At 49.4% G+C, this 14369-nt stretch overlaps 1 protein-coding gene across 1 annotated transcript; it reads right to left on the bottom strand.

Annotated features, from left to right (window-relative positions):
• Positions 1-532: 532 nt before the first annotated feature.
• On the bottom strand, positions 533-11772 carry LOC121440586 (myozenin-3-like). The gene is made up of 6 exons (XM_041641345.1): positions 11712-11772; positions 5313-5467; positions 4365-4412; positions 4128-4266; positions 3695-3851; positions 533-701 (listed from the first exon to the last, which is right to left on the bottom strand). The coding sequence occupies exons 1-6, from the start codon at positions 11770-11772 to the stop codon at positions 533-535; spliced, it is 729 nt and encodes a 242-aa protein (XP_041497279.1).
• Positions 11773-14369: the final 2597 nt, after the last annotated feature.

Here is a 14369-nt window from a genome sequence, read left to right as displayed (position 1 = left end):
ATATAGATGGCCTACTCCTGAGCCTTCTGTCATCAGGTGAGTGACAGCTGCTGGGACCAGGCAGAACAGGCTTGGGTATAGCTTCCTGGAGACACTCCATAGGCAACTTACACAGGCCACCTGGAGGGCTTGATACTAACACCTATCACAGGCAGATCTGAGGCTGTGAGTCTAGAGCAGGTCCTGAATCCACATTAGATCCAATGGTTTGATGCATATCTGCTTTGAGGACTAAGGAACCCAGTGACCTTTGAAGTGCTATATTTAATGATGTTCACTGTGTGAATGAAGTCAGTCTGGCATGCTCACTTTGTAATCCTAGTGCTTAGAAGCTGAGGCAAGACCAGCCTGGGCTACACGTTAAGTTCCAGGCCAATCTAGGCTACAGGGCGTGATCCTGTCTCAAAGAGAGGACGGGGAGAAAACTAAGAAAAAAGAAAAAGGGAAGGAAAGAAAGGAGAAAGATAAGAAAGCAAGCAGGAGTTAAGATGAACATGATGGGAGCCCAGGGATTTGGAGCTTCAGGATGAAGCTACAGCTCCTCAGACTCAGGGAGCTTCCGGACCCAGCCCTGAGCAACCCTGTTGAAACTCGGTCTGAGGCGGAGGAGTTCCAAGCCACTGAATGGCTCCGGGGCAAAAGGGAGGCCTGCTTGGAAAACAGTCTCCCCAACATGGGGTCCTCCAAATGGCACTGGGGTCCTGGAAAAGAGAAACAGGAAAGATGGGCTGTGTGAAAGAGGGGTAACACATGTGCTCACACCCAGCCTCTCTTGAGGCCTCGGTTTCCCCTTCTAGGCAGCAAAGATCTATACTATCATTAACTGGTCCTTGTTGAAGTAAGCGGGAAGTTTCTAGAAGTGGCCTGGGCAAAGTTCTAGGCTCCCCTCCAGTCAGTGCCAGAAGGGAACAACACTGGAAGGTGGATTTCTCTTTCTCACTTTCCATTACTACAAAATACCCGCAACCCAGAGGACAGCTGACTTCAAGAAGGAGCAAAATGCCAGTGACAAGCAGAGCTCAGCCCTTCTCCCCCACACAAGCTGCTGAGGGCGAGAATGCTAAAGCTAAGGAAGAGGCAGGGACGAGCTCACATCATCTGCTGCTTTGGCTTGTGGGTAAATCGGTGCTTTTGCCTCCGAGGACAAATTAGCATAATCGTTTTTAACCTGAAAATATGTAAACTGTCACCCAGCAACTCTGTTTCTAAGCATATGGCTGGGGGAGGCTCCTGCATGCTCGCGTGAAGAAGCAGACAGCAAGGCATGAACAAGCGGGAAGTAGCCCCGCACCCTCTGATGTAGGGGCACGGGCCAGCGACACGCAGAAACTCAAGGGAAAGGGAATCGTCTGTATGGGAGAAATGTGGTGAGTGAAAAAAAGGCACGCTACAAAATGAAAGTATTCATATACACAGCAGGGCATCCTGACAACCACCAGTGTTACCACTGCAAAGGAATCGGGTCGGAGAGTGGCCAACAAAGAGATCCTGTCTTTACTTGAGAGTCATGTTCACCCGGAACTCTCCCAGATGTCCGTGCGTCTGTCCCTATGTTCTCCCTCATGTCTGCAATAAACTTTCCCCACCGCACCTAGGAGCAGCTATGCTCCTTTCCTGTCCTTTTTTTATTCTATTTTTTTCATTTATCTGGTGCAGAAACCCGGGGAAACCATGTTTCCTTCTCCTCTTTTCTCATTCACAGCTGCCTAATGCTGTATGTATTTTAAGCCTTTTGCTGGAGAGAGCAGTCCTAGGTATTGCTCATGGGGCCTCATGCATGCTAGGCAAGTGCTCAATCCCTCAATTGCACCCATGGTCATTTTTATTTTAAGAAATACATGCCAGGCAGGGGTGACGCACGCCTTTAATCCCAGCATTCAGGAGGCAAAGACAGGTGGATTTCTGAGTTTGAAGCCAGCATGGTCTACAGAGTGAGTTCCAGCACAGCCAGGACTACACAGAGAAACCCTATCTCAAACAACAACAAAAGAATACAGAAAGCAGTATTCTTGTAGTTCCCCGGCAAGGGGGACTAGGTTCGCCTCTGGGTGGAATTGCAAACCTTGGCTAGGGTCGGGGATCCTGCCAGGGCAGTCCTACTGCTAGGCTACCCAAGCTTCGCCAGCAACAACTAAACCCTTTCTGGGGCAGGCTGGGCAATGTCTGAGCCCAGCAGGCTTCACGGCCATGACTGGGAGTCCAGAGTCCTGGCCTGGGCCCTGCCTGTCCACTAGAGAGCTATTCCTCCCCTGCCACCTCAGTTGCTCCCGCTGCTAGGAATGTACCTCAGCTGCCATTCTGAGACACGGGAGTGAGGCATACATCCAAATCAGCCAGTCGGGAAGCTAGCTGCCAAGACTGAGCCTGCTGTGGTCCGGTAACAGTGAGGACCTCGGAGGGACAGCAATTCTGCTTGGTAGAGAGCTAAGGCTCTCACACTCATCTGCCCGGTCCTCCAACCAGTGCCCTCCTTACCTAGTCAGCTGTTTAGAGCGGCCAAGTCCCTCTCTACTGTGTATTCTCAAGGACCCCATCTTTCCATCCTTTCTCTCCCTAGGCCCTCCCACACAGTGCCTGTCTCTCAGACAATCTTCCTGTGTGGTCTCAGCAGGTACCAAGACTGCTGACTGGCTGCCCGGCTCTCTGAAGCCTTCTTGTTCTCATTTAGAGCTGCCCAGATCAGAGGACCACATTCAGAAGCAGCATCGAGACAGAAAAGACAACCAGCTGGTGCCCCTCTGCAGATCCGCCACCATCTGGGACTGTCGATCTGCCGCTCTTCTTGCAGGCTCCCAGGGCGGAGTTCCTCCCGTTTCTGCCTCATTCTCCCATCCGCTTTCCCCATCATTTCTGCCTGTAAGCAGCAATTGCAGTCGCAGCCCTAAAAGCAGCTGGCTCCTCGTCCCACAGAACCTTCGGCTAGGACCTCTCACGTTATCTCCACAGCAGCCTATGTACTAGGACCTCTCACGTTATCCCCACAGCAGCCTATGTACTAGGACCTCTCACGTTATCCCCACAGCAGCGTGTGTACTGGGGAATGCTGCATTTTACGGGTGGAACAACAGAGGTGCAGAGAGGTTAAGTTACTTGTCCAAGGCCGCAAAGCCAGGTCTGGAGTCTGCATCTAAGTATGCATTAAGGTCACGCACTAAACCGTATGGGCCACTTCCTCAGCGGCCCCCAACTCATGCTATTTTCCACTTTCCACGGCCTCAAAGCCACCTTCTAGGCCTTTTCCATACTACTGGGGAAAAGAAAAGCAGGATAAGCCCAGAACCGGTGAGATCTGGAGGTGTCCCCAGAGAAGGACAGAGTTTGAGTTTGGATGTCCATTTCAGAGCTGAGTGGAGAGCAAGACAACCCAGACTTCTAGGACTTGATGTGCACACCCAGGGCTGCCCCTTCCTCTGGGGTCTTCTGTGCTGAGCAGGCTGTTCATATGCCCGAGTGTGGTCTTTATAGAATGAGGGGAATCTGGTACTTGCAGCAACATGTAACGGAGGTGCGACATGTTCACCTTACACACACACACACACACACACACACACGTACACTTATTGAACACCTAATAGGGGTGAAGCAGTGTTCTAGCAAGATCTCAGTAAATATCTGTAACGTGCTGGGGTTACAGCTAGTAAGCAAAAAGTACTCGGCCTCCCCACCCTTTACATCCCACGCAGCCTGGCTTTACTTGTTGAAGTTGCGATAGTCGCGAACAATGGGGGTGATGCTGCCACTCGGGTAGTCTCGGTAGCTGACGAACTCCTGCCATGGACAACTGTAGCCTTTGGGGATGGCGGTGTGGTTGAACTTCTCAGGCGGGATGCCCTTCAGGGGTTCTGCATAGCCTGTGGGTGGAGTGGCGCTGGTGACAGGCACTGCCAGGGCTCCACCATCACCCCCACTCCTACCCCGCGGGCGAGAAAAGCCAGGGCAGGGAAGAGGAGTCAAGAGAGCGGAGGTAGGGGTGGGGTACGTGAGCCTCCCCATCCCAGGACGCCGGGAGGGCTGCAACAGTGGGATTCAGCCTGCCCTGAGAAAGGGATTCGCTGTGTAACTAACCTGGGGAATTTGTTGCGATTCTTTGAGCCATCGGTGCCCCAGGACACAGGGCAGCAGCTCACCTGGTGCCAGGGCACTTGGACTACGGACCGACTCAACACCAGTCACTCCCGGGTGGGCCGTCCTGGGGTCCCCCGGTGACCCCTGGGAAACGTGGTTCTGCTCCGAGCCGTGGTTCTGCTGCTCCGGGCCATTGAGAACCTGAGCACAGGGGCGAGCACTCAGAAGCCATGGCCAGCCGCTCTTTGGTCGCCTGTCCCTTCCCGTAGCTGTCCCTTGGGAAAGGGGTCACTCCTCACCTGCGCTGCTCTGCCAGCCACTTTCCCTCGGGCACTTCCCGCCAGGATCTGTTGGGGGGAAATAAACAGGTAGGGACGCTCTGCTAAGCAAGAGACCAGGATTTTACTACCACCACCTGAGGAATGTGGAGGGAGAACGTAGGGTGTGGGGTGGGGAGGGGAGCTTGGGAATGTAAATGGTTTACAGGGATGACCCAGTGCCTGTGATGCTGAAATATCGGTAGCACTCATTGCTAGTGTAAATCTAGTCAGAATAAAACACTCTTGAGCCTCAGTTCCCTCCTGAGGGTGGTGGCTGTAGTGGTGGGGGTGACTGTGGTAGCAGTGGGGGGGGGGGCAGTGATGGTGGTGATGTTGGTGGTGGGGGGTGATGGTCACAGTTGTAGTGGTGATGGTGCCGGTGTTGGTGGTGGGTGGTAATGGTATACTCATGGTATGATAATGGTGACTTATTTTCCTTATACCTGTAGAGCCCTTTCTTAGCAAGCACTATCTCAGGCACCTGACAAAGGTGGCCATCTTGCCATCTCTCTCCTCCTCCCTCTTCCCCACTCCAGTAAGGTCCAGAAATTGAGTGATAAAGGGAGAAATGCCCCAGACTTGTTTAGTATTTTCCAAAATTACCCGCCACCAGCAAACCATTCTTTTGTTGTATTTTGAGGTAGGATTACTTATGTAGCCCAGGTTGGGTTTGAACTTGCTCTGTAGCCAAGGACAGCCTTGAAACCCTGATCTCCTGCTTCCACCTCCCAGATGCCAGGATTACAGGTGTGTAGCACGCTGGTTTTGTGTGTTTCTGGGGATGGATGGAACCCAGAGCTTCTTGCACGCTAGGCAGGCACTTAACCAACCATACCCCTTATTCTTAACTTTGTCTCTTTGTCAGCCAGTTCTACGGCCTTCTCCTTCTGCGTTTCATACCTAAGAACAAACGATAGCTTTACTCACACTCTGCAAACTTTCTGAAAGCTCAAAGGTAAACTTCTGCACCCGGCGCTGCCTCTTCTGAAAGAGGAGGGATCCCGGGTTGTTGCGGAGAGACAGCTCCTCTATCATCAGATCCTGAGGCACACTCAGCTTCTTCCCCAGGTCCAGTGAAGGGACTGTGGGAGAGGTCAGAGGGGGCTCTTACTGTCTGACCTCAAGGCAGCCCTGCCATTACTCCTGGGCAGCACCAAGCCTCACACTTGCCAGCACTGGGCATCATTGTTCTTTGGGTGTTTGCCATCTGCGGGTTAGAAGGCGCCTCAGCGATAGATGGGCACAGGCTTAATGATGCTCAATGCTGTTTTAGAAGTTCTTGGCCATTTATACTTACTCCACTGATTTCCTTTGCACCTCTTTGTCTATATTGGTAGTGAGAAAGGATGAGACTCTAAGGTTTTTTGTTTTGATATGTTTTGTTGTTGTTTAAGGGAACCACAATAAGAAACAGTAAAAGAAAGGGAAGACTTGACCAGAGCCACTGGGAGGATGGAGCAGCCATTCACCAAGATGGGGGGATGAAGGAGGAGATGGTTGTGGGGAAGATGAGAATTTGGCTTGAGACACATTCTTTAAATTTTGCTGATTTAATTATATTTATTTTGGGTTTTGGAGACAGGGTCTCACATAGCCCAGGCTGGCTTCAAACTTGCTATTTAGGTGAGGATGACCTTGAATGCTGATCTTCACTGACCTCCATCTCTTGAGTGCTGACATTATAGACATATATACCACCAAATCCACCTTGGTTGTTTTAGTTTTAAAAATTGTCTTTCAACATTATTAAAACAGCATAGGGGCTGGAGAGATGGCTCAGTGGTTAAGAGCATTGCCTGCTCTTCCAAAGGTCCTGAGTTCAATTCCCAGCAACCACATGGTGGCTCACAACCATCTGTAATGAGGTCTGGTGCCCTCTTCTGGCCTGCAGACATACACACAGATAGAATATTGTATACATAATAAATAAATAAATATTTTAAAAAAACAGCATAGGTTTTCAAGAAAGTTATAAAGTATAGATATAAGAAAAGAAAAATGCCACTCTCTCCCACGCAGAAATGTATGCCCCACTGTAAAACCCTTTCAATCACTATAGCAAAAGTGCTTTGTGATGTGATTTACCAAAGAGTTCCCTTTTTCCAAGTGAATACATTTGTGCTGTTGGGTCGTTTTGTCCACCTGACACAAAGGGGGTCATCAGGGAAGAGGGAACCTCAATGGAGAAAATTCCTACATTAGATTAGCCTGTAGGAAAATCTGTGGGACATTTTCTTGGTTGAGGTTGGAGGACCCAGCCCCCTGTGGGTGATCCCAACCCTGAGCAGGTGGACGCAGTGGTGTAAGAAAGCAGTCTGCGCAAGCCATGAAGAGCAAGCCAGTAAATGGCATTCCTCCATGAGTTTCCTGTTCTTGCCTTCACATTCCTGCCCTGATTTTCCTCCATGACAGACTCGGATCAAGACATATAAACAAATAGACCCTTCTCTCCCTGAGTTGGTTAGAATCAATCACTAACCCACTTAGAGGATTTTCGGGGCCGCTGACTATCCTTAAGTGTTTGGGTCCCATCCCCATTGCCTGTGCCTCCCTGAGAGCAAAAGACATAAGTATATATTTAACCAACAAAGGAAGCCTCTTGGAAGACATGGTGATGGCATGCTAAGGATGATAGTGGGAAAGGATTCTATGCAGGCAGCTTAGCTAACATAGCCAATCTTCAACATCTGATACAGGGTGGGGGTGTCGTTCAGTGGTAGAGCACTTGCCCAGCATGTAGAACCCTGAGGCCAATCTCCTCCAGCACAGGAAACACACACACACACACACACACACACACACACACACACACGTACTACACACCTACACACAGAATAAAATCAGACATAGAGCCTCCTGTGTCAGGTGAATATAAATGACATTTTGAGCTGGGGAAACTGGATGAGGTCAGGGAGAAAGCAAAACAGATCTAGAAAGCCAACGACTTCGTCCAATTTTGGTGGAGTAGAAAAATGCCCTTGAAACCTGGGGGGGGGGGGCGGGGCAGCAAGGAGGAACTGCAGAGAGGACGCACCTGGCAACCATATCCTGAAAGATATCAAACCAGATGAGAGGTGAAGAGTGACCATCAGAGTTAACAAGTTGGGGTCATTGATGATCTCCCCTGGAGCAGTGACCATAGAGCATTTGGCTGTGAAAGTGTGACTGGAGAGGACCCAAGAGAAAACTGACAGTGGAACAAGGGGGCAATGAGCCAGAAAAAGGACGTAGGATGTTCGGGGAGGGCAGCTGTGCAGCTGTCTGGTTTCTTCAAACAAGAGAAGGAGATGGAAAAAGAAAGAAAAGGAGAGGGGCTGTTTTAGATTACATTTTAAAGAGACATGGCAACCAAATAAGAAGCACGCGCCTTCTCTTGGGTCCTGATTAAAACTACAAATGGGGGCTGGAGAGATGGCCCAGCATTTAAGAACACTAACTGCTCTTGCAGAGGACCCAGGTTCAACTCCCGACACCCTAAAGGTAGCTCTCAATCATCTGTAATTCCAGTTCCTGGGTGGTGGTTGGGGGCATCTAACACCTTCTTCTGGCCATACAAGAACTGCATGAATGTGCTACTCATACATGCAGGCAAAAAACACTAATGCACATAAAATACAAATAAATAAATCTTTTTTAAAAACCTTTTTTTGAGACAGCATTTTTCTGTGTAGCCTTGACTGTTCTGAAACTCAATCTGTAGACCACTCTTTGCCTAGAACTCCGAGTTTTGCCTGCCTCTGCCTCCCGAGTGCTGGGATTAAAGGCGCGTGCCACCACCGTCCAGCTTTAAAACTTTAAAAAGTATTAAATTTAAGAAATCTAAATACAGACTAGTTCTTAGATGGCACTAAATCATTACTGCTGATTCTATTCAATGTGCTAATTATTTTTTGTGACAAACAGGGAATGTCACTTTTCTTCCTCTGGTTGTAGGAACTGGAGATAGAGGAGGTGTCATGCTCTTCAGGGAAGTGTCACATACTTTTGCCTCCTAATGCTGCGTGTCCCCTCCTCCTGTCTCTGCTCCTGATGCTGCATGGCCCCTCCTGTCTCTGCCTCCTGATGCTAGGGTTACAGGAACCTGCAGCCATGCTCAATGAATTTTACATGAATACTAGGGATTGGGACTCTGATCTCCCTTCTTGCATGGAAGTACTTTTCACCCACTGAACCATCCCCCTTGTCCCTATTGTCACTGTCAACAGTGACTATACCAAGCTGTATCCTCAGTCAGTCCTTCCGGTGCACAAGAGCACCCCGACTCTTCTTTCAAAGATCTCACCTAAGGCACACTTTGGGACCACCATGATGAACTGGTTGGATAAATAGGACACATTGCAAACAATGATGTGCTTTGGAAGCTGGCGGAGGAATGCAGCAAGAGAAATCATGCGAGGATGGAAAGAAACCTGTGGTCTGCTGCTAAGAAAAAAGAAAGACCCTGGAGAACATGGTCCATGTACATGTGCATATAAAAATGGTGAACAGAAGAATCCACACCAGGGTGCGGACAGTGGTTAGCCTATTCAAGTCGTTTCATTATGAAGAACTTTCAAACGCATTCATGTGCTGTTTTGTTCGAATTGTTAAAAACAAAAAAAAAACAATTATTTTTTGAGTGTTTTGCCTGAATGTATGTCTGCCCCACATGCATACAATACCCACAGAGGTAGGAAGAGAGTGTCAGATGGCCTAGAACTGGCGTTATAAACAGTTGTGAGCCCCCAAATGGATTCTGGGAACTGAACCCCAGTCCTCTGGAAGAGCTGACAGAGCTTTTAACCAACTGAGCATTTCTCTGGCCACTTGTCTGGATATTTTAACTGGATGTGTTATTTACAAAAGCACAATAGAAGCAGCAGATCTTGGGACAGAGAGACCAACAGTCAAGTCTCAGCTTTACTACCTACCAACCAGGACCACCTGGCCCCTGTGAGCCCTGCTTCTGTTTTGTAGAGCCGGAATGATAATATGCAACTTCAGGCTGTTGTGATGCTCAGGTAGCTTAATACATAAAAGCTTCTAGCACAGTGTCTATCCCATAGCATCCAGAAATAATGATAAGTGCTTTGATTGCTATTGCTTTTTTTGAGGGGTAGGATTGAGACAGGGTTTCCTTGTGTAGCCCTGGCTGCCTTGGAACTTGCTCTGTAGACCAGGCTGGCCTCGAACTCAGAATTCTGCCTGCACTGCCTCCCAAGTGCTGGAATTAACGAGGTATGCCACCACTGCCCAGTGATTGCTATTGCTTTTCAATGGCTGCTTTAACTTGAAAATGGCATTAGTGTCTGTGATGATTTCATGTTCACTATTTAAATCCCTGATCCCTAGCTGGTGGCACTGTGTAGGGTGGCTATGAAAACTTGAGGAAACAGGGTCTGCTGAAGGACTGTGTCACCTGAGGGCTGACTGTGAGAGCGCGTAGCATCACCCCACTTCCAGTGCTTTCTCTCTGCTTTCTGCTTGTGGTCGAAGGTGTGATCTCTGGGCTTCCTGCTCCTGCTGCCTGCTGCTGTACCTTCCATCCATTATGGATTCTCCCTCTGGAGCTGTAAGTCCCAACAAACTCTTCCTTCTACAAGCTGCCTTTGTCACTGGTTCTCATTATAGCAACAAAAGATAGCTAATACATGTCATAGCAATAATCATGTCTGGTATAAATTACGTTTGTTGATAGTTGGGGGGTCTGTAATTAATGTCAGGGACAAGAGACATAGAATTCAGCTGCATGGCTCCTCCAGTTTAAGCATCAATACTTCACAGTTTGCATATACAAGCATGCAAAGTCATGGAGGATGTGTCTGGCAGTGTGAGTCAATGTTACACTGCATGCTTGTCTAGCATACATGAAGCCCTAAGTTTGATCTTCAGCACCCAAAGGGGGGGGGGAATCCCATGACAACAAAAAGAGACAAGAACACACAAGGTAGGTTAAAAGACTAACTCACATATAAAGCCATACAAGGCAGAGGTTACAGTTCAGTTGTTAGTGTTTGCTTAAATGTACTAGGCTCTAAGTTTGATTCCCAGTGCCACATAAAGCCAGACTGGAGGCTGGAAAGATGGCTCATTGAGTAAGAGCATGTATAAACATGAGGCTCTGAGTTCAAATCCCAGTACCCGTATGAGAAGCTGCACTCCTTAAACCCCAGCACCGCTAGAGGACAGAGACCAAGGGTCCTGTGGGCCTGCTAGCTAGTCAGTCTAGTTCCAGGCTCAGTGGGAGACCCTGGGTCAAAGATTAAGGTTGAAAACGATAAACCAGGACAACCAACGTCTTCTCCTGGCTTTTTTTGTGCATATGTGTGTGCACACGTACACACACACACACACACACACACACATACATACACATATACACACGCATACACATACACATACCCACTCATCTACCTGCTCCTGCCCACCCCTACCACATTGCACTCTCAAAGGTCATTGTCAGCAATATAGCAAGTTTGAGACCATCCTGAGATATATGGGACCCTGTCTCAAAAAAATATATATTTCTAAAAATAAATTGTAAGTCACACGACACAAGTGTTGAATCTGTCAGTCTCTGACCAAGACTGAGCAGCAAAGGAGCTCGGGAGCATTTATCAGAGTGTCTTTGTTGCCAAGTCCGTGCCAGTCATCTGGGTATTAGTCCAAAAGACAACAGTGTGGGCCCCGCGCCAGCTGCACCAAACCATAGTCCCAGGAGGTGATGCTGTGGGTCTGGATTTTAATCAGCAACACAGAGCCATTGAGGTCACACAAAAGCTTGAAACCCCCCACTAAGTTGAACTAATTTTTAGACTATTTGAAGTGCTCTAATAAATTCCATGCTTATAATGGGACTTCTCAAAGTGGCCTTGTAAAATCGCCAAGCATGGATCTTAGGTGACTTATTCATAAAGTTGATCCATGTCTTAGTAAAATGGTTTGAGGCCAGCTGAGCCACCTTCCCTTCAGTCTCCCCATGCCCCAACACACAAAAAATGGAACTGGGCTACCTGTCCTGTCTCCAGGCTTCAGTGAGACCCACAGTTGGGCTGAATCTGGAACCAAAGGGAGTCCTTGGAGCTCAGTTTGGCCTCAGAGAGAGCTGGGAACAGGGTGATCTTGGAACCAAGGATGTGGTTGGGGTTACTCAGCTGTTGTGGAGAAGGGTAAGTTCCCACAAAAGCCTCAGAAAGCATCCTAGCCCAAGGGCATACTCCAGAGAGGCGTCTAGAGATTACTGTGGAACCGTCACTTGCTTGCCAGCCCTGAGACCAGCAGGCCTGAATGGCCATAACCTGAGGTCAAGGGGAGTCTTCGGAACATAGAGGACTGAGTCTACCTTACCTGGCTCGGCAAGATCTCCTGTGACAGCCATCGCTGGCTCCTTCTGTTCCTTGGGGATCATCCTGTGGAGGAGAAACTCCCACAAATAGCTCAGGAAGCCTCCTTTCCGCCCGCCCCCCCAAACCTCCTCTTAGTCCTTTTCGCCCAGTCCCAGCCCCGAGCTGACCATAGTTACAAGCAAAGGCTAGAGGGGTTGAAGGGCATTTGAGGTCTGTATACGAAGGAGAAGACTGTGGGCTTAGAAGGTCACACAAATCAGAGGCCAGTGTTCTAGGAAATCACTCTCTTTAAGGGCTTCTCCCTAGGGCCCTGTCCCCAGGCCTGGGGCTTCAGGGGTGGGGAAATTAGGGCATCAGGCACGGTTGTCATCATGACCTAAGAGCTCTAACTGGAGGCTGGAAGAGGTTGGGGCATCATGAATCAAGTCAGGGCTACCCTGGGGTCTACACACTGGTACTTGGTCCTGAGGCTAGCCCAACAATATAGGCAAAACCATCACATCCTCCCCTGTCTCTACACCTTTGAGCTACTTCTATGGCAACAGAGTTACCTTTGGTAAATGCCAGTATAACCACCTCATTACCAGCTCCCCCTCTATAGCCCCTTTACACATTCCCCTTTCGGAAATCTGGCCCCTGCCCACCTGTCCTAACTCAGTTCCAAGCACCACCTCAAGGCCCCAGCCCTCAGCTGTCCCTACCTGGCATCTTGTCTCTTACTCTTCCTTCATCCCTCTCTTGCTTTCCAGGAATCTTGGAACGAATTCACAAATACAAGCCCCAGAGAACCTGTGTGAGTTCCCAACCCACTTTCCCTAACATGGGTCAGGAAAAGAAACCCAACCTTGAGTCCCTCATCCCCGCCTGACCCTGTGTACCCCTCTCCTTGGCTCCCAGATCTTTCTGTGCTCCATCTGTGTCCCCATACACAACAGGACCCTGGACACTGACTGAGCTAAGTCCAGTAGGCTCCCTTGACTTTCTCTGCATGTATGACCAAGTAATAAACAAGTAATCCACTAGCTCTGTGCCTCAGTTTCTCCTTTGTAATTTAACAGCACGGATTAGACTAAACCACAAGAATGGGTTTCAGGGTTATCCATGGACTTCTAAAACTGAATGCAAACCTGAGTATGTCTGCACACGGTTGAGGGTCACGAGATAATTGACAAGCGCCAACTATGACTTATCTGAGTTAGAACACCATAGTTCTCAGATCTGTCCCCAGAAAAACATCCACAGGATCTGAGCAGGGTCCCCCATTTACAGTCAGGGAGTTGTCTCTCTGCAGGCAGTGCCTATGATCCTGAAGACCAAGCAAAACCACTACCTCCCCTCATCTTTAACCCCAGCCTTCCCATTGGATGTCTAGGATCCTGGAGCTTATAATTCCCTTCCTCCTAATGCAGACCCTGGACTTCTGTGAGCCCCCCCCCCCAGATCACCTACAAGGCCCTGAAAATTACCTCATCTCCTCTGCCCACTCCCCCTAGGTCCCAAGAGCTCCCTGGAAGATGAGAGGATGATGCCTGTACCTGGTGGGGCCACAGTAGGTGGGAAGGAATGTCAGACCCTTAAGATTAACACCTCCGTCGGGGAGCTGGAGTTGTGTGGTCAGTGTCTAATGCAGTCTCCCTGGTCAGCGGTCAGTGAGCAGGGTGTGTCCTACAGCCAGTGCTGGCTTCAGCTGACAAGAATCACTCTCGCCTTCTCCGTGGGTCAGCCTTATTTCGGGCTGCAACAGGAGCCGGGGCCAGATGCGAAAAGCACTGGGCTCTGGGGAAGACAGGTGTCCCGGCAGCAGGCCCTTGCAAACAGAAGGGCTTGCACCCCCTGGCGCGGTCACATTCGAACTCTGGGGATAGGCTGCCTTCACTGGATCTTGGTAACAGCTGTATCCCTAGTATCTAGAGTAATGCCTAATAGAAATTCAACAAATGTTCGCTGCATAAATGAAGTAGGGATGGGCAGAGGAGTAAGTGAACAAATTCCCCACTATTTTTTCTTGGCTTTTCCTTTCTCCTTCCCTCCCTTCCTCCTCTCCCTCCCTCTTTCCTTCTCTCCTTTCCTCCCTCTGGCCTGCCTTCCCTCCCTTTCTCTTTCTCATCCTCCCTACTATCTTCTCATATTCTCTGAGTCTCTATCCGTGGACTAAAAATAAATATGCCCGGACTCTATCTCCAAGGAGCTCAGCTAGCCCAGACTTGACCAGTAAAGCAGCCTTTGTGCTATCATCTCTCTACATTGCTCGGAAAGAGCTCAAGGAGCAGGGAACATGGTGCCAGCTCGGCGTGAAGCCTAGGAAGTCCTCCCAGAGGAAGACGCATTGGCACTGGATCTTGGAGGATGCAGGATTTGTGGGAGCCCACCAGGCAGAGGTGACCTGCAGGTGGAGGACAGATCTCTTGCAAAGACTGTGGAGGGTTTGGCAAATAGGAGCTGAGGGTGGTGCTGGGAGTTGAGGCCAGACAAGTGGGAAGAGGCCAGATTTCCAAAGGGAACTTGTGTTGCAAAGGGCTGATGAGGAGATTAAGCTGGCAGAAGGTGGTGGTCAAATTGACATTTCCCAGAGATAGCTGCTGTACACATACAGGGCTGAAAGGGGCCAGGCTAGAGGCAGGGAGATTGTGTGGTAGCCAAAGAGAGATGGAGGGTAACT

Source organism: Microtus oregoni, unplaced genomic scaffold (genome assembly GCF_018167655.1).
Source record: "Microtus oregoni isolate MIOR12 unplaced genomic scaffold, Mior012 000069F_ref0000032, whole genome shotgun sequence".
NCBI classification, from domain to species: Eukaryota; Metazoa; Chordata; class Mammalia; order Rodentia; family Cricetidae; genus Microtus; species Microtus oregoni.
The sequence above is the reverse complement of the archived record's forward strand: the minus strand, read 5'-3'. Positions and strand labels throughout refer to the sequence as shown.